The sequence below is a fragment of the Quercus lobata genome, chromosome 8 (assembly GCF_001633185.2).
Source record: "Quercus lobata isolate SW786 chromosome 8, ValleyOak3.0 Primary Assembly, whole genome shotgun sequence".
NCBI classification, from domain to species: Eukaryota; Viridiplantae; Streptophyta; class Magnoliopsida; order Fagales; family Fagaceae; genus Quercus; species Quercus lobata.
The window spans coordinates 33736709-33763462 of NC_044911.1; the positions used below are offsets into that span (position 1 = coordinate 33736709).

At 35.0% G+C, this 26754-nt stretch overlaps 1 protein-coding gene and 5 non-coding genes across 6 annotated transcripts; 5 read left to right on the top strand and 1 right to left on the bottom strand.

Moving 5' to 3' along the window:
• The first annotated feature begins 5885 nt into the window (after nucleotides 1–5885).
• On the top strand, nucleotides 5886–5983 carry LOC115958689. Its single transcript, XR_004084614.1, has one exon. It is a non-coding gene; the product is annotated as a small nucleolar RNA Z157/R69/R10 (small nucleolar RNA).
• An 80-nt stretch (nucleotides 5984–6063) lies between these two features.
• LOC115958690 lies at nucleotides 6064–6149 on the top strand. The gene has a single exon (XR_004084615.1). It is a non-coding gene; the product is annotated as a small nucleolar RNA R11/Z151 (small nucleolar RNA).
• Nucleotides 6150–6245: 96 nt separating this feature from the next.
• On the top strand, nucleotides 6246–6358 carry LOC115958691. The gene has a single exon (XR_004084616.1). It is a non-coding gene; the product is annotated as a small nucleolar RNA Z152/R70/R12 (small nucleolar RNA).
• Nucleotides 6359–6528: 170 nt separating this feature from the next.
• Nucleotides 6529–6651, top strand: LOC115958707. The gene has a single exon (XR_004084630.1). It is a non-coding gene; the product is annotated as a small nucleolar RNA snoR80 (small nucleolar RNA).
• A 4149-nt stretch (nucleotides 6652–10800) lies between these two features.
• On the bottom strand, nucleotides 10801–20806 carry LOC115956029 (traB domain-containing protein). The gene is made up of 9 exons (XM_031074478.1): nucleotides 20218–20806; nucleotides 18804–18851; nucleotides 18570–18629; nucleotides 17740–17823; nucleotides 15441–15545; nucleotides 14120–14233; nucleotides 13844–13944; nucleotides 11694–11805; nucleotides 10801–11438 (listed from the first exon to the last, which is right to left on the bottom strand). The coding sequence occupies exons 1-9, from the start codon at nucleotides 20752–20754 to the stop codon at nucleotides 11313–11315; spliced, it is 1287 nt and encodes a 428-aa protein (XP_030930338.1). The 5' UTR covers nucleotides 20755–20806; the 3' UTR covers nucleotides 10801–11312.
• A 980-nt stretch (nucleotides 20807–21786) lies between these two features.
• Nucleotides 21787–21860, top strand: TRNAI-AAU. Its single transcript has one exon. It is a non-coding gene; the product is annotated as a tRNA-Ile (tRNA).
• Nucleotides 21861–26754: the final 4894 nt, after the last annotated feature.

Genomic DNA, 26754 nt, shown 5'->3' on the forward strand with positions numbered 1-26754 from the left:
TCTCTCTCTCTCTCTCTCTCTCTCTCTCTCTCTCTCTCTCTCTCTCTCTCTCTCTCTCTCTCTCGAATTGATCAAATCAACAGCGTGGTGGTATAGTTGTGATGCAAGGTGCTTTGATCTAGTTTGTGGAGGTGGTGGAGCTCCAATCTAGTTTGTGAAGTTGGTCGAGCTTTGACCTAGTTAGTACGAGATGGCGTAGCGTTCAGTGGAGATATGGGCAGAACTCACGGTGGCCTCATTTTTGGTTTGCTTGAGCAAATCTCTTTGTAAGAGCACTCACAGCAGTTGTGCTATATTGCTATATTTTAGCTCCTCAAACACCAAAATTAAGTTGCAGCAGTGGAGCTAAATCTATTTTTTTTAGCTCCATTGCTACAGTGCAATTCTATAGATAGATGTGCACTATTCATGAGAGCTAAAAAATATATATTATTTTATTCTACCGGTTGATTAAAATATTATTTCATTCTCTCTCTTACTCCGTGCCTCTCTCTCTCTCTCTCAGTCACTTCATCTGAAGCTCTCATCCTCTCCCAAAACTCTCTCAAGCAAACTCTCTCAAGCTCTCATCCTCTCTCAATCACTCTCCTCTCTCACTGTCACTCTCTCAAGCTCCTTCATTCATCGTCGTCGGCCCGACCCACCCGTCCCAAGCCGCTCTCAAAACTCACCATCACTCTCCTCTCTCACCGTCATTCTCTCAAGCTCCCTCATTCACCGCCGCTGGCCCGACCTAGCCATCCCAAGCCGCCGATCTCCTCAAACCCATGCCAATCACCTTTCTGTCTCACAGGTGATGGTGGTGGTTGTGTGGGTAGATCGGCGTCGGTGGGTGGCTAGGTTCATCGGCATTGGTGGGCTGTGGTGTGGTTGAATAGTCGCTGGGCTATGGTGGGTAGATCGGCATCACTGGACTGTGGTGGATAGATCGGCATTGGTTGGGTTCATCGACGTCGGTGGGTTGTGGTGTGCTATGTTGGCTCAGGTGGGTTTTGTGGTGGTGGGTGTGGGTGTTGCCTGGTGGGTCGGGTGGGTGTGGGCTAGTTGATTTTTTTTTCTTTGTTGTGGTGGTGGCGGCGGCGGCGGCGGCTGTGGTTGTGTGTGTGGTTGTGATGGTTGTTTATTGTAGTGAATATATTTTTTTATTGTAGTGGATATATTATTTTATTGTGATATTTATATTATTTTATTGTGTTGAAAGCTAAAATAGATTCATTGCTGCAGCATGTGTGTAGGTAAAATAGATAAAATAACTTTTGATGGAGCTAAAAAGCTAAATTTTTAGCTCCATTGCTGTGGATGCTCTACTAACCTTACTTTTGAATTAAATTTCTTGAAATTTTTGCAAAACTCATAGACATCTGTTAAGGTACATTTTTTTTACGCCTAATATTATTTAAATAACACTTATTTATTTTCAAACATCACCCACAAATTATTAGGCTTCCCTAAATATTTTTTTACTATTATTATGCTAGCCCACAACCATTCTTCTTTCCATTACAAAATTGGGCTACAAATATAAAACACCAGAAGACCGAATATTTTTGTAAAGTCTAATCCCAAATTATTTATTTTACCGAGCAAGTTAAAATCTCATTCCTTTTCTAAAACCCAAGAACTTTTACACTTAGCAATATTTGAAAAGCCCATAATTCAAATACATGGCAAAACAATTTTATCAATGAAATTCAAATCCATAATCAAAGCCCATAATTTAATCTCATGGCAAATTATTTATCAAAAAGCCCAGTTCTCACTAGCAACATAAAAAAAATAAAAATAAAAAACCCAGTTCCCACTAGCAACATAAAAATAAATATATAAATAAAAAACTCTGTTCTCACTAGCAACATTAAAAAGCCCAGTTCTTACTGACAATATCAAAAAGCTTAGTTCTCACTGACAATATCAAAAGCTCAATTTATGTTTGCACTATTTTATCAAAAGCACAAGATTATTAGCACATGGCAAAAAATATCATATCATAATTATTTCACTTAAAAATGATGAACAATGCTTCAATTTCTTAAACTTTATTATAATCCTATGGAAAGCCATTTATCTTAAAACTATGATATTTATCTCATACTATAAACCAATGGAATTTATATAGAACCCGTGGTCACTATTTATGTCACAACATTCATAAATATTTATTTTCAATGCTCATGGTAACTATTCACCATTTAAATCATAACGTGATTATCAGAAACCATAAACATTACTTATGATATGAAATTCATCATTTCAAAAATAGTAAATGTTATTTACAAAAGTATTTTGAAGTAATTAAGCTTATGATGTGATTTTAAATATTACAACTCATTGCCCAAAGTCCCATTACAAATATTCATCAAAACCCCAAAATATTTACTAATAATAAGAGTCCATAAGGGATGAAAACCCATGGCAATGTGTCATTTTTGTAGGTCCAAATATGCTATAAAAGGAGGACAAGCCCAAGTAAAAAAGGGGATGAACATAGCCCAGCCCAAAGGGTCCAGCCCACATGAGCAAGCCCGATCCAAAGAACTCCAGCAAAGGCAAAGGACTAGACAAACAGTCTCCATCTTGTTCATCCCTAACCAAGGTCCAACTGAAGGCCTCTACAAGAGAACCAAGTCTTTGAGAATGAACTAGGGGTTGGCCCATCAACTTTCTGTCACCCTCTACCTAACGTGAACAGTGCCCAAAAGTTGTAATAGTGAAGTCTAATAGGTGATGAAATTTTATCATTGCCCTTAAGAATATATCTCTAGCGGAAAGGGAGCTGAAATCAAGTTATCCAAATCTCAACAAATCAATGCTATAAATGTCAAAAATGTTCAAGAAATGGTTCGTGTGCCAAACCCATGAATCCTAAAGGGGAAAATTTGGGAACATGTGATTTTGAGGACATAAAGGGATCTCTAGGAAAACCCTTTGAAGTGGGCTTAAATTTGACACCTAGCTTGGGGTGTTGAATCCTACTTCCTAGGGCCAAATCTCAGTTGTAACACTAGGATTCATCCTTGATACCTGCCTTAATCCTATTGGTTAAACTTAGCTTCAGAAATCTTGACATTTAATGCAAGATTACCCCAAATACTCACCGTATGTCATATTACCCAAAGTAGCAAAGTAGCCCCAAAAGCAAATCTCCCATTTATGGCCAAATCCTAGGATAATTAAGCCTGCTATTCTGCCTCCTGATTAGTCCTACGTTTTGGACTTTTGTTAATTAATACCTCCCTAAACTCCACTATAAAAGGGTAAGCACACCAGCCCACCAAACACACACCAACTCCTCTGAAATTTCTGTTATTCTTGTCACTGTGCTTGTGGTTTAACTCTCCCTAAGCTCATAAATCATTCCCCTTAGCCCACACTCACTTAGCCTCAACATTCCCTTTTCTTTTTTTGCATATTCTAAGCCCATAAATGCTTGCTAGTCAGTCATACCACCACAAGCTTACATACCACTCACTCAAAATAGCCTACACTACCCCACTCACGTCACACACACACACACACATAGATATATTCCAAGAATCTTAGTTCAACATTTGCTGCACTGAGTTGGAATCTCTCTCTCCCTTCACACCATGCCAATTAACCCCTTTCTTCTCACCATGGAACCTTTAATTTTTACCTTTTGTTTTACTATACAATGTATTTGTAATAATGGAATTCTTCCCTCGTATTGATGTAATGATGGCTGAAAGTACAATAGATCTCCCTGACCGAGACACACAAGGAATTCCAGAAGTGAAAAATTTCTTAAATCTATTTATTAATTGACTGCTGGACTTTAAGTATAATTTCATCCTACCGCTGGAGAGTTTATTTTTCTTGTATTATCAAAACAGGACCACTAATATACTAATTAACTACTGTGAAGTATTTTTATTGGGCTTTTGTTGCTATTTTGTCAAGGTGCAGCCTTTATATCTTGCTTGGATAGGCTTATCACCACACCGAAACCTTTGGGCATCATCTCAAGAGCCCATCATTGAGTTTCAGCTTGACTTCCCCATATTTTATTCAGAGGCATCAATTTCCCCCTCGACAACATCTTGTTGGTTACATTTTTTTATTATTATTATTATAGTAGCTTAGCTTTGTAATTTGAAAAGTATGTTGTTTTTGTTTACTTTATTTTTGGAGATTTAAGCATTTGATAATGTATTGGGTTAAATAATGGATATTGAGCTTAAAACTTGATATTAAACTCGAGTTTGAGCTTTGATATTGAGCTCAAATAATGAATCAAGCCAAGTCAATTTGAGCTCAGGCTTTTGGGCTTTCTAACGAGTTTAAACTTGAACACTTGACATTTATTAATGAGTTGAACTCGAGCATGCATAACTTGAAAATGCTCAGCTCATTTATAACCCTACTTTTGATTGATTATCCAAAAAATAAGGGCTATACTTTGATTGTTTGAGCTACAACAATGAACAATGGTTGTAAAGTTGTAACTTGAAATTGTAAGGACTTCACCTTTATAAATAAATAAATAAATAAAATTGAAACTGTAGAGTTAAAGTCACTTTAGAGACACCCAAGTAGTAGGTTCAATGGATTTGAAGAATACGTTATAAACTCAGGGGCTTCAAGTTCCATACACCACATTATCGATTTAGAGGGTTTTCAAGGTGTCAAATGAATATAGTTGAATAGCCTGGCTAAAGCCTAAGGTGGCATTTAGTAACGGGGAATCCACATTACTCCTCACATCCAAATTCTTGGGAATATGATGTCTTGCAATCTAAATACCTAGGAATGGAACTATTCCTATGTTTGGTTTAATTGGGAATCTAATAAGATTCCTAGGAATGTGAGATTATAATATCTAGTTTATTCCTAGAAATCTTAACTGAATTATTTATTTTTCCCATTCTATCATTAGATTTGTAAATCCAATATAAGTCTTTTTAAAAAAATAATAATAATCTTCCTCTAAATAAATAATGAAAAAATATATATAAACTATAAATTATGATAAATTCATTAAAACTATAGTTTAAAAGAAGAAAAGATGAATATATCAACAGAGTTGTCTATCGTATTTATGTTGTTTTAGCGGGAAGAGATAAAGATAGAGGAAAAGATATCGAAGATTTGTTTTATATTTTATCTCAATTGCTTAAATGATAAGGGAAAAAAAAATGCAAAAATTATCAATTTATAAAAAAAACAATTTCCTTTAACTTTGGGAATTTGGATACCCACATGTTTTAAAGGAAATCCACATTCCTACTGAAAGGGGGTTAAAAGAGGAATCCAGATTCTCCTACCATCTAATTCTCTAGTGTGATTTACAACCAAACATGAAAATCTTTAAACATTCTTAAGAATCCTAAAACATTACCCAGTAACAAACGTCACATAAAAGTTTTGGACAACTCTTCATTATTTATTAAAAAAAAAAAAAAAAAAACCTTAGAGCTGACAATGGGCTGGGTTTGGTACGTTTGTGATGCATGCCCAAGTACCCAAACAAGCCCAGTCCTACAATATGGGAGCCCTATCTAAAAGTCCAACCATTTCATATCAGTTATCAGCCGCCCAGGAAGTAGGAAGTAGAAACCACAGCACAGCCAGGCCCAAGACCCAAAACCCAAAACATATCATAACTCAACAAACCCTAATTTCTAACACAGCCGCTTCAGCGCTTCCTATAAATTAGACACAAGAGAAATCTTTTTCATAATATTATCTTCTGCCTCTCTCTCTCTCTCTCTCTCTCTCTCTCACATCTCACCCTATTAGGGTTCCGAGGATTTTTCTGAGACTCCATCTTCTTCAGGTTTTTAGGTTTTAGCTTTGCTCTCTCTGTTTTTGTTAGTCTTTTTTTATATGAATATGTCTCTGTCTATGTATCTGTCTGTGTTTATTTGAAGTGTGCGGTGATGAGGCTATTTGTGGACTAGAGTTTCTGATCTGGGTTCTTCTTCCCATATTCTGATTACAAACCCTTGGCTGTCTGAGCACATTACCTCCTCTATTTCTCATTACTTTTTTTTTTTTTAATTTTGTTTTTATATTTGTGTCAAAGATGCATGATCTTTTTGAATTGGGCTAATGATGATAACTTTATTATCTTAGCGGATTTCGGTGAGAGATTTATTTCGATGATCTGAATGTTACACACACTGAAGCCCCCTAATTATATGTATGTTATCTTTTAAATATTATATGGTCTCACTTTTTTTTTTTGGTTTTTCCTTTTAAATGTTAAATTTGGTTGGTGGGACTTGGTTGCTATGATGAGATTAAACACTTGGATAGTGTTTTGGGCAGTGGACGAGACCCAAAAGGCCTCGCCCGTGAGCTCATTTTATAAAAACGACTTCTCCTTCCACTGAGCTCTAGTCCCAACCTATTCATTGCTCAAAGTATGCAATTGTGTATTATATATATGTGTGTGTGTGTGTGTGTGTTTAATTGAATCTTTAAAGGTTTGAATGAGAATAGATGATTTATGCAATTTTGAGTTATCTGGAAAAATGATATGTGAATGGATATCAATTTGCGCCCATTACCAATTCTGGAGGATAAATATAGTTCCTCTTGATGTAATGGCTCGGGCGCTATATCAAATTGTGGCTATCCTGATCAATGGTTCTTCAATCCCATTTGATCCTGGAAACACCTCATACATTTATTACATAGAATCTTTACTTTCCCAGATTAGATAAGTTATGACGAAGCTTTTATTTTTTATATAAGAACTTTATTTTGTACATTTGTGTCGGAAGTTGATTGAGAGTGCGAGGAAAAAGCATAGCTCTATTTTGTAATGGGATTCTAAGGTCATTTGATTCATACGTAATCTTTGATTACATGTCAACTTAGCGGATACCTTGATTTTCAAGAGTGGAACCACGAACGTTCCTTCTCAAAATTCAAGACTAAAGTCATGAAACTTGTACGAAAATCAATTAATAATCAAAATCAAACAAATGAAATAAAATAATTTGGAGTAAATTTTTTTGTTATGTGTATCTCAAAACAAATAATTGAAATATATTTTACAGCTAGGGACTTTTTTTTATAGAAGAATTTGATAAAAGAGTTTATGAAATCAATTACATATGACAGAAATGAAATCAATTTTCTGATATAGAGAATGTAAAGTATTGGTAAAATCTGTAAAAAAAATTACATGTGACAGAAATGTAATCAATTTTCTGAGGCAGAGAATGCAAAGTTACGCAATAAAGATATTGAAGACCGGATAATTACAGGTCGTCTATTTCATTATTTTCTATTGGTAAAACATAAAACATTCTTAAAACGGTTGATAACAACCGAGGGAAGCTTTGTTCTACAATTCTAAAAACTAAGATCATGGCATATACTAGTGGTTGAAGGGGAGTAGATCGCCAAGATAATCAAGTTGTCCTCAAGGTATTGGGCAATTGGCAGATCACCCTTGATGTACCGGCTAAGAACTAACTGCTCGTGTTATCCTTGCTTCTAGAGGATTGGATATCCCCTCCATTTGCCCGCTTTGTAATGAAGCTCCTGAGTCTTGAGAGATTGCAATTTTGCTCAATGTTTTTGGAACTCTTCCCCCCTTATGCAAAGCTTCATTGTTTTATGGAGCCAGTTCTATGGACTGGTTGCGGTTAAATTGTTGCAACTCTAAGACATCCCTTACCTCGAACATCAACTGGGGCCATCATCTTCTCTTTTGGAATTTGGTTTTTATGGCTACACAAAAATAGTGTCGTCTTCTGAAATGAGAGAGGCTACAGAGAAATTTGAAGATAGAGACATTATAAAAACCTATTAAATTTGCCTATATCACCATTAGTGGGAAGCTTCGTTCCTCTCGTACCATGATCAAAGTCAAATGGCTTCGACTTCTTGTGAACTGGTATAAATTGAATTTGGACGGATCTCTACTTGGTAACCCTTGGCTGGCAGGGGGAGGAAGTTTGATCCGAAACAACAATGGAGAATAGGTCAAAGGCTATGCTAGAGCCATTGGGTCAAAGGCTATCCAAATTTTAATTACGACTTGATTAATTTTAAGCAACACTTGGTTAATGTGGAATATCAGTGATTAGCAAATTAATCAAAGAATCAACCTGTGCATGGATAAATATATTTGACAATCAATTAAAAGCATAAAGAGTAAGGGAAAGAGAATGTAAACATAAAATAATACACAATGTCTTATTAAAGAGGAAAATCGGAGAACTGATAAGAACTCAGTAGTTCTTAATCAAATAATAGAATTAGCTATGGTAGTTCTTTGAGGGAACTAGGTGAAGAATAATTTTGTTACAACAGTTGGTGAAGTCTATAGCAACCATAATTGCAAATAAGGCAGTTGCTATGCACCTGGTACGACAGCCTCCCTATACATCAAGGGTGATCTTCTAATTGCCCAATACCTTAAGGATAACTTGATTACTTTGGTGATGTACACTTCTTCAACCACTTGTATATGCCATGATCCTGTGCCTACCTAATAAAATTTTACCTTAGCTCTAAGGACTTTTAAGTCTCTAAATCACCCACCAGTTGTAGGATTTTGATCATGCTTTTGTTTCATGTTAGCAATTCTATTTCTTTCAATTCCTTGACCTTGGATTGATCCTTAGAGACCTGGTCAATGGACTCTAAAGTCCTTAAATCTTCTTCAGTCACACCTTCTAACTTCTCCATTCTTTCATCTTTGGTTATTTCTATGAATTGATTATGTGACTCTTGCTTCTTTGATGGTTCTTCAATCATGGTCTTGAAAGTTGCTGAAACTTGGGTCGTTGTCTCTTGAATCCTTAATGGTGTTTCTAAACTAATTTTTTTTAAAAAAAATTGCATCAATTGTTGCTGCAAACTTTTCAAGAATTTCCGTGTATCCATTGGTTGTTGCACTTCATAGTCATGAGCCCTTCAAAGTGCACCCATACATGAAATCGGTTTATGCTTGATAATACCCTCCATAGAACCAATGTATGATGTGGATATCTTGTGAGAAGAGCTTCCACAAAAGTCCCCCAATTGATGAAGTGACCAGCTTCAACTTTTTGGAACCATATTAGGGCTTCTCCCTCCACATACCAAGAAGCTGTAAAGATCTTATGGTACCAAGGAGTTCTATGGTAGGTGAAAAATTGTTTGCAGGGTGAATCTAATTGTAATGAAATTTTCCATTGAAAATAGGAAGCTTCACGACTTGGTTCTCTTAGTTCCAAAATTAGGTTCTTGAAGGAAGTTTCTGCTCAACAATGAATTGATTTTGTTGTAGATTCTAGAACTTGGACAGGTTCTGGGCTTGGATTTCCTATGAAATATGTTTGGAGAGATTCTAGAATTTTGGTGTAGGTATACACTCACTTCAATGGAAGCAATCTTGTCATTGATTTGGAAAATTGATCTGGTTCTTATTATGATGGTAGGAAAGTGGCTTTGATACCAAACGATAAGAACTCAATAATTCTTAATCAAGCAACATGAATTAGCTATGGTAGTTCTTTGAGGGGGAACTAAGCCTCTTAGAGTACATAGAATAGAGAGAGCAAAGAGAAGAAAATTGTATATCATTCTTCAATGTCCTTTTTAACAATCCATATCACCCTCTTATAGTTGAGCTATTTTATATACATTGGTACAGTTGTGGATTCTATTATACAATCAGTTATAGTTTCTTGACTAACTAACTAACCGACCACACTGCTATTACAACTTATTACTAACTAACCCTTCAAGCTATTTGGTACAATAGTAAAACTCCTATCAAGAACCTAGCAAACCTCTCTACAACCTGACAAGCCAAACTAATCCACCAGCAAATCAGTCGAAATACATGAATACACAAAAACCCTACAAGCCTAAGTTATCTAAAGTACTTGAGCCCTCCAAGCTCAAGCTACTTACGAACTTCATAGAGTCTTATTTTTACTAACTTTATAAATCCCGCAATTGAACCCAATTGCATTTTCCAAATATTGGTATGAACCCAATGCTTCTCAATTGCTCCAAAACATCTCTCTACACTCATTATATGTGTGGATTGTGTTTGGGCTAATCATAGGATATGGAAGTTGAGAGAGAATAGAGTGAAGAAAACTAAGAAAAATGTGTAGATGATTGAAGGATGACAATCACTAACTCTCAAATGAATTTCTAGGGTTCTCTCTGAAATTCTTTTTACAATTTTGTGGGTAATAAAGGTATGTATAGTGTGAATGAAAGAAACTAAGAGACACAGAAAAACAGTTGTCAATGTGCCTACTGAATCGTTGGCATACCCGCGAGCCAGCCGCTAGCCACTTGGCACAACAAACTTTCAGACCCATGTGCCTCATGTGCTGCTCACATGTCGTCTAGCGACTTGAGACCGAGTCGCCACACAGCACTAGAGCTTTTGAACTTTCTTCACCAACTTGATACCAAATCCATATACAATAATCCTAAAATATAGAAGTTAATGATTGAAGGAATTACAATCAAATTAACACGGAACTAAAGCCAATATAATGGGAATGAGAAAAACATAACTTTAAAAACTCAACTTTTATCACAATTAGACTCAACTTCAATATTTATTTTCATCCGCCGTTGTTGTGAACCAACTCTTTTTATCTAGTTCCAATTGGAATAAACTAGCACATAATTAATTTTCTTCTATGGACGGGACAACATATATCAATGTTCTTATAAAAAATTCTAATATCACAAACTAAAGCTACAACTTTTGTTATAACTATCCACATGTCTGACTATGAGTGGTGAAAATAAAGTGATTGGTCCATGTGAAAGTGTCAGACATCTAATCACAATCTGTCACCTAAAATAATTGTGGCGAAAGTTATGACTTAGTTGGTCTACAGTTAATCATGATAAGTTCACTATAATTAATAATAAAAATAATATAATAGTGTATAAGGTGAGTATCTATATGCGCCGAGGGCCTTCCATGTTAAGAGGCAACTTCATGAAGCACCCAGGTCAAGAGTAAAGCCGAGGTTTGAATTAGTTACATGTATACAGTACCTTGGTGGCATATCATTATTATGTTCCTTATTCATCATTTGGCAATAAAATGAATTCCAGATACTTTTGGGACTCTGGGCTCGGGGGAAAATTCCTCACCTTTTCATTAACACAATTTTCCTGGGTAAATTTCAGCTGAAGAAATCCTGATCAGCCCAATATCTAAAGGGAACTTTGATTATAATTTTTTTGTGCTCTCGACCATGATTTTCCAACAATTATGAATCACTTCCTGCAAACTAGCCTTCCACGTTACACTCCAAGGCAATTGCCCACTTACAACCAAGTCTGCATAGAAGCAAATCTGATGAAGCTTATTTCTTAATAGCAAGATAGATGCCCGATACTATGGCCACCCCTGCAACTGCAACACCAAGAGATTTGAGAATCTTCACAGCAGCAGCAGGTTTCGGCGAAGGAATTCCCATAAGATCCTTCACCTGCAGAAACGGGGAATAAACTCTCAAGCTTGGAAGTCTGAAGTTGTATAATAGAAAATCTTATCCAAAAGGATCAAAACCATTTACGGAAAAGCAAAAGATAATTCAGAGAGCAATCTGGTGCCTTTAAGGATGAAGATCTATAAAGGGGAACCAACTGAATGGTGTCTCTGCAAGTATTTTTAACATTCTTCAGTGCTTATGGACTGGTTTATAGGGTGTATTAATTTTATATGTTAGAAAAAGTTCACTAACCACAACAGGCTGCATCCAATGTTTCTTGATTCCTTGCAAATGTCCCTTTCCAACAACTGCTACCACTGAATTATGCTCGCTCGCAATTTTCAGTAATGTAGATGACATGTACCTAGAAACACAGGAAGATTAACCACCCCAAAAAGAAAAGACAATCCTAGAGAATATATTGAAAATCAATACAATGAAAAATAAATGCAGAACCCTGAATTTCTAAAAGAAAAACATGCAAACATTTTTTGTAATTATTTCATTGTGGAACTATATCTACTGCCTTTATGAGCGCTCACACCCCCAGAATCTTAATAGGATGAGTTGGCTTGATAACACTAATCTCAGTTTCATGCATCTACAAGACAAAAAGCCTTATATATAAATAAATACAGACACACACACACACACAAATACAAATACATGCTTAAAATGAGACTGAAACAGTATATGTCCAGGGTTTTCTTTCCAAAAATACTTTCATTGAGTAAATAGTTTTCTCAATGAAAGTATTTTTGGTAAAAAATAGTTTTCATTGTTCATATTCTATTTTAGATATTGATTATTAGATGTGCCTAAGGTGATCTTTCCAAAGATGTTTATTTTGAGCCAACAGCATCCATTGTTCATAATCCATATATAAAAATTAACCATTTAATCCATTTCAATCTGGCCAGAGGAGCTTACTTATCATTTAAGGCATGGGAAAATTTATCAGTTTAACTCCACCAAATTCATAACAATAAAATGGTGTTAAGCACACATCCTGTTATATATATATATATATATATTTTAAATAGAAAGTTGTCCCCCATCCATATTTATATATTCTGCAACCAAATTTGAATTAAAGCAACAGAATATTATCATATATGGGGAACAATCAACAGCTTGTAACTGACTTACAATTTCAATTTCTAGGCTATGCACTCTATGATTTTCAACGATTTCAGAAACAGTGTAAAAAATGAAGTCAAAGCCAATGAGCAGGAACAAACAATAGATGAAGGTGGGGGAACAACAACAATATGAGAAAAGAAAGAGAACAAATAAAAATCCAGGCATCTGGTCCAAATCATACAAGCTTCTAACAATGAGCTTTCTCAAACTAGTGGGACTGGGACCAGCATGAAAACCAGTAGTTGACTTAAAATTTTGGAACTGATGTAGAATGAGAACATATAGACTAATCAAGCAGAAAAAAATTAGGGGAAAAAAAAAAAAAAACTGTAGAATTAGGTGAAGCCCTCCATAATTAAAGACTTTAAAAAGAGAATGTCCCATTATATGAATATAAACAGATTGATGATCAAGAAGAAACTTGTGTTTAGACTACACTTTAGAGATATCTCCTGCGTTACCCATAATATATGGAAGTAAAGGACCACACCAAACCTACTCCCAGGATCCCTCTTAAGTGGGACCATCACAATATAAAAAGTAATAAATATTATTAAAAGAGATGAGGGAAAATTTGATTTCTTAGGAAGGTCCAAATCAGAGAGGTAATTTACCCCATCCCAAGTCCCAACTCTTACCTCTAGATACAAGGCTTAGGAGCCACTGTCAAAAACTGCAAATCAGTATCTATTTTTGCGATAAGTAAAAAATAAAATTAAATTAAATTAAATTGAATTATGTCTAGTTCTGCAGATAGAGATCGAGCCACTTGAGTTGACCCTCTCTCTTTCTCTCTCTCTCTCTCAAAAGATCTGCAGACAAGAAGTATGGGCATCAGATAAACATCAGTGTCTGTTATCCTTTCCATGATAAGAATCTTTCTGAACATTCCTTTTATACTATTTTTGTCCAGTAAATGCAATAACAGATGCAGAATCAAACATAAAAGCCGGAGCCATAAAGAAGAGAGGAAAAAAACTAACAGATAATATACCTCAATATTCATATTAGGTGCAAATTGCAGAATTTCTTCAGTCATGAGCGACAAATTTGCAATATTTCAAGCTACCTATTTACTTGGGTACTTTTCCAAAAGTATATCTATCATGGAGGGGTAAACAACAATGCTATTCACGATAGCTTCAGTTTTTCTTTCTATCTCTCATAAAGTCACTAGCACTAAAAAAAATGATATGGAATCATCTTTTGACATAAGAACACTAAGCTTCAAAACATATATGAAGCCAAAAGATACTCACTGATCTCGCTCATGTACAAGGGTTTCCATTAGGGTGGGGAACTCCTTGCTCATCTCTTGAATCACTAGGGTTAGCACGTCAACATCATCCATTTCCTTCAGCTGAAGATTAGAGAAAATTACAATTAACTAAATTCAGCAACAAAAAAAAATGAATTTCTAAATTCATATAGATACATACCATTTGGTATTCCTACAAATTTCCTACAAATGGCCATAAAATATGAAAATAGGAATCCTAGTAATGATGATAAATTATGAATATAAGAAAGCTTACCATTTTATTAAGATCCTCAGGGCTTGGTAAAAATACTGCTTGAAAAAGTAAGGAGTATAGTAGTTTTATCTTGTGCCACAATGGCATTTTTGCCCAAGTCCTCCGTATTGTAATCTGCTTCAATCAAAATCAACGTTATACTAAGGTAGTCCTTAAATTGTAAAAAGAAAGAGGGCAGGGAGGTGTTAACCAAGCTTCAACATGAAAGTGCATTAGATTAAAGATAGACAATTCTTATACTGCAGAAGATTCAAATAACCTTTTTTTATAGGTACTTAAAAACTTTTATTGAAGATTGAAAAAGAGCACACTGCAATGTACATAGGCAGTGCACTAGGGATGCTACAAAATAACCCCCTTTATTTTTTATTGCTACTGGTAAGTTACACATGCACGATGGTCCTTGAATCCACAACCTCATCCTCTACCTTGCTTTTTACAAAGGGAGGCACCAGCATAATTGCAAAAGCGAAAATAGAAGTCATCCTCCAATAAACATTCAACATGTAAGCAAAGTTATCGACAAAATAAGGCCCGACTCCAAAAGCCAAATGAATAGCAAGTTTAGGTGGATGAGAACAGAACATTTTTTTTTATATTTTTTTACAGAGATGAGAACACAACGTTGAATAAGCTATAGAAACTGGGAGAGCACCAATAACAAATAACATTATAATCACTTGAAACTAAATTTTTAGAAATGCCATAAATTTTGCAAAAAGCAATAGTAGAAGCAATCCACCAATAAATATTCAACCTGTTAACAACTTTGTTGACTACATGTTTATGACAACAGGACACACTTATATACAGCCCTAGCTTGGTTGTGGAACAAGCTATTCATACAAGGAGCACAGCACGTAATAAGCAGAAAGTGTACTGACATACTTATCACAGGATTAAATCTCATGACTGGTTTTGAGGTTTTCATGGATATTACCACTTATTTCTCTCTCATAGAGATTATTGAAACTTTCTTGGCCCTCAGAATAGCAATGTACTCAAACAAAATTAGATATTAACAATAATGCCAGTTGAAACACTTGTGAGTAATGTATATTTTATTCATCCAAAGAGTGGAATATGGCAGGGATAAAACAGGATTTCGATACAAAGGGGTAGAGAGGGGGTGGGGTTGGGACCTTGGTTGATAACGAATTAAATGCACCGAAGTAAGATTATGGAAGAAAAAGAAAAAAGAAAGTAAAGAATGGAGACAGCAATTTTAGGGTGGGTTGAAATACACACATGATCCATGGACCACCACAATGATTAGAATTCCAATCAACAAAAAAAAAAAAAAAAAAAAATCATATCTTACCTGCACTGGACGGTCCCCAAGAATCACCCTGGCACCATATTTCATTGCTTCTTCATATGCAACACGAAACTCAGTACCAGGAAAAACCTCAAGCTTACTAGCAACCTAATAGAAAATCATGAATATAAGTTCTTTTGTTTTTTTATTTATTTATAAGTACATGGAAAGTTTTATTGATAAGAGAAAATAAAATCTACATCCACAATACACAGAATGAATAGAGGGTAGATGATCAAGATAGATTACATAAGTCTAAAAATTCCAACAAATTAGAACAAGAATGACTACTCCTAGCAGTCATCCGGTCATACAAAGTCCGGAGCAATAACAGCTTTAGTTCTGAAGGTGAAGACTCGAACCCAGCAAAATTAGATGGTTTCTGTTCTCTCCAAATAATCCACATCAAACATGGAGGAATGGCACCCCCAAACAACCGCACGACGATGCCTACCAAAATCCCCTTCCAACACTCCATTAAAGCCAAGACATTTTGAGGAATTACCCATGCAAGCCCAAATATACCAAACACCATGGACCAGATATCATAGGCAAAAGATCAGTGAATTAGTAAATGATCTACACACTCACCACTTTGTTTGCACATGCAACACCAATCCACCACGCATACCCGCCTCTTAGGGAGGTTATCTAAGGTTAAAATCTTCCCTTAGCAATTGTCCACACAAAGAAAGACACTTTACGGAACCAAGGCCTTCCAAATACTCTTCCATGGGAAACTTGTGAGATGCTGAGAGGACAATGGCTTATAATACAACTTAACCTCAAAGATCCCACTTTTAGTAAGTCTCCATCTTGAGCAATCCTCACCCACATTTCCAAGCTTGACAGAATACAGCTTTTCTAGGAAAAGCACCAAGGTCTCCACTTCATAATCTTGGCAAGGCCTGGTGAGATGAACATCCCAAAAAATATTCCCAGAACTGGTATTCAAGTACTCCGCTACTACAGCATTCTTATCTCAGGCTAGTTGAAAAATTTCCAGAAATTCATCCTTAAAACTTATATCACCACACCAACAGTCACACTAAAAACTAATAGCAGTACCACTGCCTACTTCCAACCATAGATATCTCACAAAGCTGTCCCAACCTCTTCGAATATGCTTCCAAAAACTCACCCCATGCGCTTCTGACGATTCCCCCTAGTTCCAGCCTCCCCCACTGCTGCCATATTTTGAAGCAATAAAATTAGGCCAAAATTCCCCCCTTTTAGTAGCAAACCGCCACAACCATTTACCAAGCAAAGCACAGTTAAAATATATCAGATTCTGAATACCCAATCCCCCTTGTTTGATTGGTTGGCAAACTTTTTTACAATCAACTAAATGGAATTTAGACGAGCCATCCAAATTCCCCCATAGGAAATCCCTTGGCAATTTATCTAACCATAGATAAGTTAGGAGCATGAATAATTAAAAATTTCCCATATACAATATTATGAAGAGGAAGAGTGCAAAACACCTAGGCATAGAGACACCGGTTTTCCCCCTTCTGACTGCAAAACACCTAGGCATAGAGACACCAGTTTTCCCCCTTCTGAGTGTGTGTTTGGATAGGCTTAAAATCCAACTTATTTTCACCACCAGTTGACGGCTGAATGCTAAAAGAAAGGATATTCTCTTTGGAAGCCTACAGCTAAGGCAAAGCCCAAGAATAAGTGTCCATGGTAGTTAATTAAGTTTTTATATTTTATTTGGTTATTCTTGAGTCAAGGGTATTTTAGTAATTTTACAATTTTTGGGTATGGCCCATAGTTATAGGCCATGGGTTTTATTAATGAGTCTTATTTAATTATGAGTCTTTATGTAAGGGCTTTGGTTTAATTTATTAGGGTTAAATAGTAGTCCTTGTACTATTGGGAATCATAAACTACTAGTACAAGTAAGAGTCTTTTATATATATGTGGTGCTCAATGTATTCAAGGAGAAGAATGAGTTAATTAATAAAATTGAGTGTTTTGAGCAATAGGCATGTTGGCCTTTGTTATTTCTTTCTCCTTCTCTCTTTCCTTCTTTCTTTCTAAGGTTACTGTTCACACAGCCCCTAAACAGCCCTAACTTCTCTCTAATTCTTCTTCTTTCCTAACCCTAAACCCGCCACAACTAAACATAGACAAATCCCTAATTTGTCCTACATCACCAGCTTATGTACATTTTCATAAAGCATCAATTTTTCTAGGTACTGCTTTACTTTTACCTACCTTATGTTTTAAGAAAAATAAGCCTTCCCAAGAATCACCCTGTTAATGAATGACAGAGATGCAAGACATAGAAACATGCCTTGGAAAGAAACCAGCTGTAAAGTATTCCGAAGATGTTATGCTTTTTCTTCCACATGTCTACCATCTCTCCCATAGTTGGTACCTGTAGAAAAAACAATGAGTACATGCTCATGCAGGAACTTGCAGGTTGTACCAAAGCCTAAGAATAAAGCTGGCTGTACACAAACACAAAGGTATACTAAACAAAGAAATTAACAGCCAATAGAGAAATATTAAGTTGTCTCTTCAGTTACTCTACCTGAACTAAAAGAACTCAAGACTTGAATAGTTTAACTATGTACACATGCCTAATAGAGACGTAATCAAGGCAAAGAAGCCCAAATGTTATCACTGTCTAGCAAGCAGGCAAGCACACATGCCTGATCGTAAGTGCACATATACACTCACTGCCTGATGGAATAACAACTGAAAAAACGAGGAAAAAAAAAAAAAAACTTAAAATGACTTCTTTCTTTTTCTTAGTCACAAAAGCAGTAGCACCCTATATAAAAACTACAAATATACCACACTAACACACTGAGAAAAAAAATTTATCACTAAAGCAATATAAAAATCCTTACTAACAGATAATGCACACTATAATTCTGGAAAAGGTATTACAAGAGCAACTTAAATACAAGCATAACTTTTTTACTCTTTTTTTATAATAATTTGATAGTTGGGGGAGGGGGGGATTTGAACCTTGGACATCTTCGTTGGAAACACTAGAAAGTGCCAAATGAGCTACAAGCTCTTGGCATAAATACGGGTAAAACTACAAGTCAAAATTCTAAGGTAGGAAAAACATCTTAGAAAAATAAGTGAGTACAAAAGATCCAAGACACAGACCTTTATATTCTGGGGGGTAAGCACCGCCACTCGGCTCGAGCATAGTTCTAAGAAAACAACCTGTAATCAACAAACAAACATTTACAAACATACAGAATTTCAACCGAGAATTTTTCAACATTATAACAAGACTACAAAACAAGTCCAATGCAGGCACCTAATCTGACCTGCTAAATGACCCATCCATCAATCAAGTGTTTTATATGAGTTTCAATGTTTCAATAGAGAAAGCACCTGTGGTTTCAAATAACTGATTATAGCTTCCACTTCTCTGCATGATTCCTGTAACCCACACCAACAAAAATCAGCATAGCTATCAATCACTCTCCATATCACTAAAGAACAGCACCATTAATCTTATTCTTCATTAGTTTCATCATTACACAATCTACTCAGTAATGATAAAGCAAGAGATCCCTTATCAAGAACTCATTGTTTAGTTGGTCTCTTGTTCCTTTTTTATGATTCTTTGTGTCCATAATCATGCACATGAAGTAATCTTCTTTTTCAATCAATATTATAACTTATCAAAAAACAATGAAAAACTTTTTTTTTTATGAGCAAAAAAAAAAAAAATCAAGAACTTCCTCTTTATTTTTAACAAAATGTATACATAAACATAAATACAATTAGATTTTATTTTGATAAGCAAGAAAATTTTATTAATCAAGGCTACTTCATGCAAGGACCCCCACCCGGGGTGCCTCAACAATAAGGAGAGTTTCTAGACTAACTGTAAACCCAGAAGTCTCTGATTTGACTCCTAGTTGAGGCATTTCACGATTTACCCGATGCTTGCTCAGTGGGGGTGTGTAGGCATCCAGAGTTTGCCCCTCAGGGGTGGTCCCACTAGCCCACACCTTGAGGGGGATCCTTGTCATCAAAAAAAAAAAAAGGCTACTTCATGCAAGGAGAATTAAGTAGCAAAAAAATATATGCAAAAAACAAAAGAAAAAGGCAAACTATGTACAAATAAGAAGAGAATCTAGAAACAGCAGAATGGAATCACTAGATATGAATCCCCAAGATCCATCAAATGTTCCTGATCCTCAAAAATGCAACTGTTATGCTCCCTCCAAATAATCCACATAACACACAAGGGTACCAAATTCCAAATATTCAAAGCATTCTTCCCCAACCAGTTCCTCCACCCCATCAATAAATCTCACACCTTCTTTGGGAAAATCTAGGAGACTCCAAAAGCTATAAGAGCAATACTCCACAACTTGGAAACCCCCTCACAATGAACCAAAAGGCGGTCAACATTCTCCACACTGAGCCTACAAGCACAACACCAATCTACTAGTATAAGCCCTTGCCTCCTCAAGTTATCACCTGTAAGAATCTTTCCCCGTGCAGCCGTCCAAACAATGAAATCTCTTGTTTATTCTACCATGAAGTAATCTTCATTTTCAATAAATATTATTACTAATCAAACAAAAAAAACGTATCAAGAACTTCCTCTTTGTTTTTAACAAAATGTATATATAACATGAATGTAATAGATATAACTGCCAACAATCTAATTATATTAAGCCAATGAAATCTTGTTAATTCTACCATGGAATTAGGATTTTTCTCACAAACCAAACAGAAACCAAATGAGAATTTTCTCGGAGGCCAAACAAGAACCAATCCAGTGAATTACCTGAGACACGTGAGCTGTGCCAACCAAATAGACGTCGCAGACGCCACCCTCGGCAGTAGATTCGCAAGTGAGAGCCATCACGCTTCTCGATAGTTCCTCCGGAAGAACTTTCCTCTGCTCAGAGTTATCAGCGTCGTGGCTCGTCGAAACGACGTCGTCTTCGTCATCGTCGTCGTCGTTCTCTCTCAGTGGCTCTTCAACATTGACGATGCTCTCGCTGAGGGAGTCGTCGACGGTAGGGTTTTCGATGTGGACGAAGTCCTCGCCTTCGGCAGCGGCAGCGGCAGCGGCGGCGGCTGCTTCACCGGTGGGCGCGTGGGGGTCCATCGCCGGAGGAGGTGAGTGGGGTTTGCGGCGGTAGGAGGCGGTGGCAGAGATGGTAATTTTGGGGATTTGTGGGGGTGAAAAGCGTGCGAGGGTGAAGAAGGTGTGGTTTTGGACAGTACGGAATCGGAGGGAACGTGTGCTTGTCTTGGTGGTGAAAAAGAGTGACTCGGCCGAGTTGAGTGAGTTGGCCAGGTGAGTCAAGCGAGTCATATAAAAAAAATATAATTAGCTATACTGCTCTAGATTGATGCGGTGACTGGGCTACTTGGCTATATTTGTTGTTGCATTGCGTGGAAAAGCTGCATTTAACTCTGTGTACACGTGTAATTATTATCCGTATACAAATATTTAATTTATTTATATCTCAATCAAAATATTATTTAATTGTCCCTCAAAAAAAATATATTATTAATTGATATTGCACAAAATGTTGGGTTCAAAATCTTTACCAATATCTACTGTACCCCTCGAGATATTTTGTGTGTGAAATGAAAGACTACACACCCAATATATATATATATATATATATATATAAGTGCTTAAAAGGTTTTTTTTTTTTTTTTAAGAATCATAATTTTCTATTCATTTATCTCTTTTTGTGAACTGAAAATTTGTTGTGAATTTGAGTTTGTTGAATGCCTAGAGATTTTTTTTTTGTTCAAAATGAAAGAGAAAGTAAAAAAAGCAAAAAATAAAAATAAAAATTAGAGTGCATCTAGTGTTTTTTTTTTTTTTTTTTTTTTATATATATATAACAAAAAAAAGGGGTAAAGAGAGGCAACGTGAGTTGATGTCTTCCACCTAGACATGACCATAGTGATACTCTACTCATTGAGCCCGAGCCTACGAGAGCAATAGAGTGTCTATTTAAAAAGAATTAGAAATGATGAGGAAAATATGGTGTTTTGTTTAAATTTCGAAAAGATAAGAGATAAGAAAATTGTAAATTGCGAGAATGTGAATTTAGTGGATATTTTCCAAGATTTAGAAAAATGTTGAAATCAATTCTTAGAGAAAATTTAAAAAGAATAAGGATTTTACTAATGTGTGCCTTAAGGGCACACATTAATTTCCATTTTTGGAAAAAAATTTCTCGAGAATTGAAAAGGTAATGACAACTTTTTCAATTTTCAATAAAATGTTTTCAAAAATAGAAAACTAAATATGTGTCCTAAGGGCACACATTAACCGAACCCAAAGAATAATAGAACTAATTACACTATTCAATATAAACATGCAGCTGGCCTATTAGCTCAGTTGGTTAGAGCTTCGTGCTAATAACGCGAAGGTCGCAGGTTCGATACCTGCATGGACCAATTATAGCATTTTATTTTTTCTTAAAAGATAAATATACATTTTTTATACTACTATGTAAAAGATTTTTCCTATTTGAGATCCTCATTTTCGTGGTAACCTAATAAAAATGCATCTCTAACTTTCACATAAAACATTACCTACAAAATAAGACCATTATCTTGTTGGTTTTCAAACTTAACTTCAATTGTATTCAACACAATTGAATAAGATAATTAACTTCCTCCCGAAATTTAATTGGCCAATCACGTTCTCCACTTTTGCAATTACCAAATTCAAAATTTTTTTCTTTTACAACATATTACAAAACCAAATTCAAATTTTTTAAGAGAGAAACTTATACAATTATTTCTTCTTGTTTTAGGCAGAAAATTTATGCAATAATCACTACTACTAACTTTTAAGCATGCACTCACGCATGGTCTTAGAGGCTTTTCTATTTTTTAGGACTTAGGAGAATCCTTGATACCACTAGGAAGAATACTTTCACAAAGGGAAAATAGAATGTAAAAAAAATTAATTAAAAGAGAAAATATATCTCTAACTTTCACATTAAACATTGCCTACAAAATAGGATTACTATCTTGTTGGTTTTCAAACTCAGCTTCGATATTCAACACAATTGAATAAGATAATTAACTTTCACTTGAAATTTAATGTGCCAACCACGTTCTCCACTTTTTCAATTACCAAATTCAAAATTATTTTCTTTTATAACAGATTACAAAAACCAAATTCAATTTTTTTTAAGAGAGAAACTTATACAATTATCTCTTTTTCTTAGGCAAAAAACTTATACAATAATCACCACTACTAGCCTCTAAGCAAGCACTCACATGTGTGCTTAGAGGCTCTTATATTTTTTAGGAAAATCCTTGATATCATTGGGAAGATTACTTCCACAATGGGGAATAGAATGTAAAAAAATGAATTAAATGAGAAGAAAACTTGTGCTAATTTTATTATTTTATTTTGTTACAAGAAACATAATCTAATAACTAAAAGGGAAAAAAGTTTTGTAAAGACTCAATTTGTAACGATCCCAAACTCGTATTGGGTTCAATCGCTAAAGGCCCAAACAATAAATTTGTAGAGCGTGGATATAAAAAAAATAGATTAAATTCAAAAGAAAAACGATTAAACCGAACGTTTCTAGATGGATTAACACGAATGTTACGATCAATTTCTCATTGAAACAAGCCAAGTTCTTTATTTCACAAGGTTTTCTTATAGACACTACTCATTTTTCAGTTCTGATCCCCCCTTCTCAATGCATTCTTCCATGTTATATACTGCCCTCTTGGTGTCATCTTCACCACACACGTGTAGGTTGGGTTCGGGGGATCCCTTCTTGTCCCATCCAACACCTTCTAGAACCTCCAACCAGCAGCTGTAAGGCTGCTTCATAACTGTTCAGGCATCACCTCCACATTAATGCAGCCAGAGAGTTGGTTGAGAGGTAATTAATGCGGAGGCAACTGTTGTTAAAGATATTTGTTTACCTTTTCTTTCTTACCCTTGGTCCCATGTCCCACCTTTAGTAGTAATGTAACTCTGAAGTATGTTTGTAACAATATGGCGTTCAGGTCGTCCTCGGACACATATTGCCGAGAAGGATTTTGTCCTCGGACAAATATTGAACTCACCTCACGTGATATTTACTCTTCTTTTCATTTGGTTACCCTTATAACCTGATATGGGCCTCCTTGGACAGTTTTACGTCCTCGGATGGGCTACAGGCCCAGTTAACATAGTTTTAATAATTATTGATTAACCGGCCCCCACAAGTTTCAAAACTAAAATAAAATATTTGTGACAAATTAACAATAAATATACAAAAGTGCATCTTAATTATGCCATAAGAAATGCGTAGCTTTGAAGAAATTTAAGACAATTCTTATTGCAAACCAAAAAATTAAAATGTAGAGCTTTCCCACCAAATACAAGCAAAAAAAAAAAAAAAAAAAGGTTAAACGATGTAAAATAAAGCTAGTGGTGCTCACTGGTCTATATATATATTTGAAAAGAATTAGTCTATATCTACACTACTATTTAAAGAGCTTCCCGTTTAAGCCATGGTATAATCAAATAGGTGGATATAAATTGTTAACACCAATTTTGATAAGCAAGGATATTGATCACTATTCTATTCCCAAACTCTATTCAATGTATTAAATATATAAATAAATGATTTTCCAATCACTTGATAAATGGGTTATTATTTGGTCTTCTTTCTTATTGTTTGTAAGGAAAGAAATAATAAATGTTTTAAATGTTGTTGTTGAGAGAGTTCAGACGAAATTTTCATAATATAAATCAAAGCTCCTATGCATGGACGGAGCCATTGTTGGACTTAGGGGCCATCCCCCCCTCCCCACCAAAAAAAATTGTTTTTAAAAAAATATTATTATATATATGGGTACTAATTTTAACAATTTTGTTTTTATAAATTTACACTTTTGCCCCCATAACAATATTATTGATTCTTTTAAGAGTATTGTTATAATCACAAATTTTTCTACAATATTTTTATAAACTGTTAAGGTAGCAAATTATTATCGGTTCACATTTGGGTCCACTACTTACATTGTTTCTTTAACTTACCAATAACTACTTATCACATTCGCAAACAAAATATTTTTTTCTTCTTACCCAACAGAGCACATATCAAAGACAAAAAAAAAAAAAAAAAAAAAAAAAAAAAAAAAAAAAAAAAAAAACCTCAACAGCTAAGCAGTAGCAGAGTCGGAGGCCGAAGTCACCTCACACAACTAGCAACAAAGCCGCCCCCTTAAATCTAAGTTTTGGCTTCGTCCCTGCTCTTATGCCCTAGTAAATTGGTCCTCATCAAGTCCCCTTTACACCCATTCTTGAGTATTTCATATAGTTTATTTCTCTCCTTTCAAACATTTGCCTAACTTTAGATAAACTCAACATGGTTTTTTCTTTGCAATTCTACTCAAGAGAAAAAAAAAAAAAAACTATGTTTGGTTAACTAGAAGAAAGTCACAATGCCTAAGGATATAAGGGATCTTGATGCATTCAATATGAAAACAAAAAAAAAAACACTATTGTACTTGCCAAGTTATATTAGAGACTATCCACTAATTCTAATGCCCCCTGGAGCCAATTGTTAATTTAGAAATATCTTACTAACTCTTGGGTTTCTCCTAGGGGCAAGAAGCTTCCTTGCTCTCAATTATGAGTTGCTTGTAAAGTGGAAAGTGTTATTTTTAATAGAGTCCTTAAATGGACAATAAAGAATGGTCAATTAGTTCATCTTTGGAGAGATTTTTGGTTACTAATAGGAGTGAAATGTGATAACTTTATATATATGGCTTGTCTCCATAATAGTGTTTTTATTTTTAAGCCATATAAGCAACTCATAATTAAGAGCAAGGGAGCTTCTTGCCCCTAAGAGAAATCCATTGAAAAACACTATTACTTGCCCGTAATAGTAAGCCATATAACTAATTAAGATAAAGTTATCACATTCTACTCTTACTATTAGGCACTGTATATGGCTTGTCTCCATAATAGTGCTTTTATTTGTAAAGTTTTAGGATCAAGGGTTTAAACTTGGACCCCATTTGCTTGTGGCTTTAATCCAAATCTACAATTTGTGTCTTATGTAATTCTCAAGTAGATCCCGAACTTATCTATTCAATAAATGTTTACTTATATTTTATCTTAGGGGTGTCCACAACTTGGATCGAGTCAAGTTTATTCTCAAACTATACTTGACTCAGTCACATTGGAAGAGGAAAACGAAACTTGTCGTCGATTGATTAGGAATGGTGGCTAGACCATGCAATTCCCCAAAGGTGACAGTTGTTGAGGGGCATTTTTTCGTTGCCAATATAATATTTGTGAAACCAAGATTGAGACTCCACTTAGAAATTAGAATAAGATCCAAAGGCTATCGGTGAAATGTGAAAAGCTCATTTTTGCTCAAGGTTCAAATTAAATCCAACAAATATGATAATAAGGCCCCAAAAATACCTCTTGCAAAGATAAGCTAGCAAAAAAGATGGTCTACCACAATAAGTTCTTAAATAATAGTCCAGCAGTAAACAAGAGAAATGCCTAACAATTAGATGTCTGAAAAATTAATAAATGTATTCATATCATAAAAACCATGTATTTTCCCTTGTTAACACCTAATTTTGCAATTTGCCTTTAACCTCACACAGAAGACAAACAAGTAATTTCACATCGTTAGATCATTATTGTCATATCATCAAAGTGATCTTGATGTCATAACAATCAAAATGATTGGTCACAAGCCTTAATCAGACCATCAAATTCAAAGTTATCGTCAAATTAAGGTTTAATGGCCAAAATGCACTCTCACAAATTATGTCTGACTATATGTGATTATGAACAATTAATTCTAATTGGTTATAAACTTATAATTATAATAAATTTAAATTATTAACGTATCATAATTTGATTAGTTAGGATTACAACTTATGGTAAGGTTGAGCATACTTGATTAATTAGATGGTCAAACAGTAATTATTTAATGAATAATTTGTGTAATTATCTTTTTAATTGAAACAATTAGGTCATGAATTGGGGCTGATTAATTCTGAAATGGAAGTAATTAGGGCTTATTAATGTTAATTAGAAGTTAATTTGGGGCCTATTAATGTTAATAGTGCTGAAATTATTTTCCAACAAATGATCTCTGATCACTATTTTGCAAGTGAGGTTAATTTGCTAGAAACTAGATATCTAGGGCTTCAATTGAGCACAAGAAAATTTTGACAAAAAAAGAGAGTAAGATATGATTTTTTGAAGTTGGCTCTAAGAGCTATTACAAGAGCTATGGGAAAAATCGAAATTTTAGTCATTTTGCCTTCTCACTATTCCCACCAACCTTCAAAATTAATG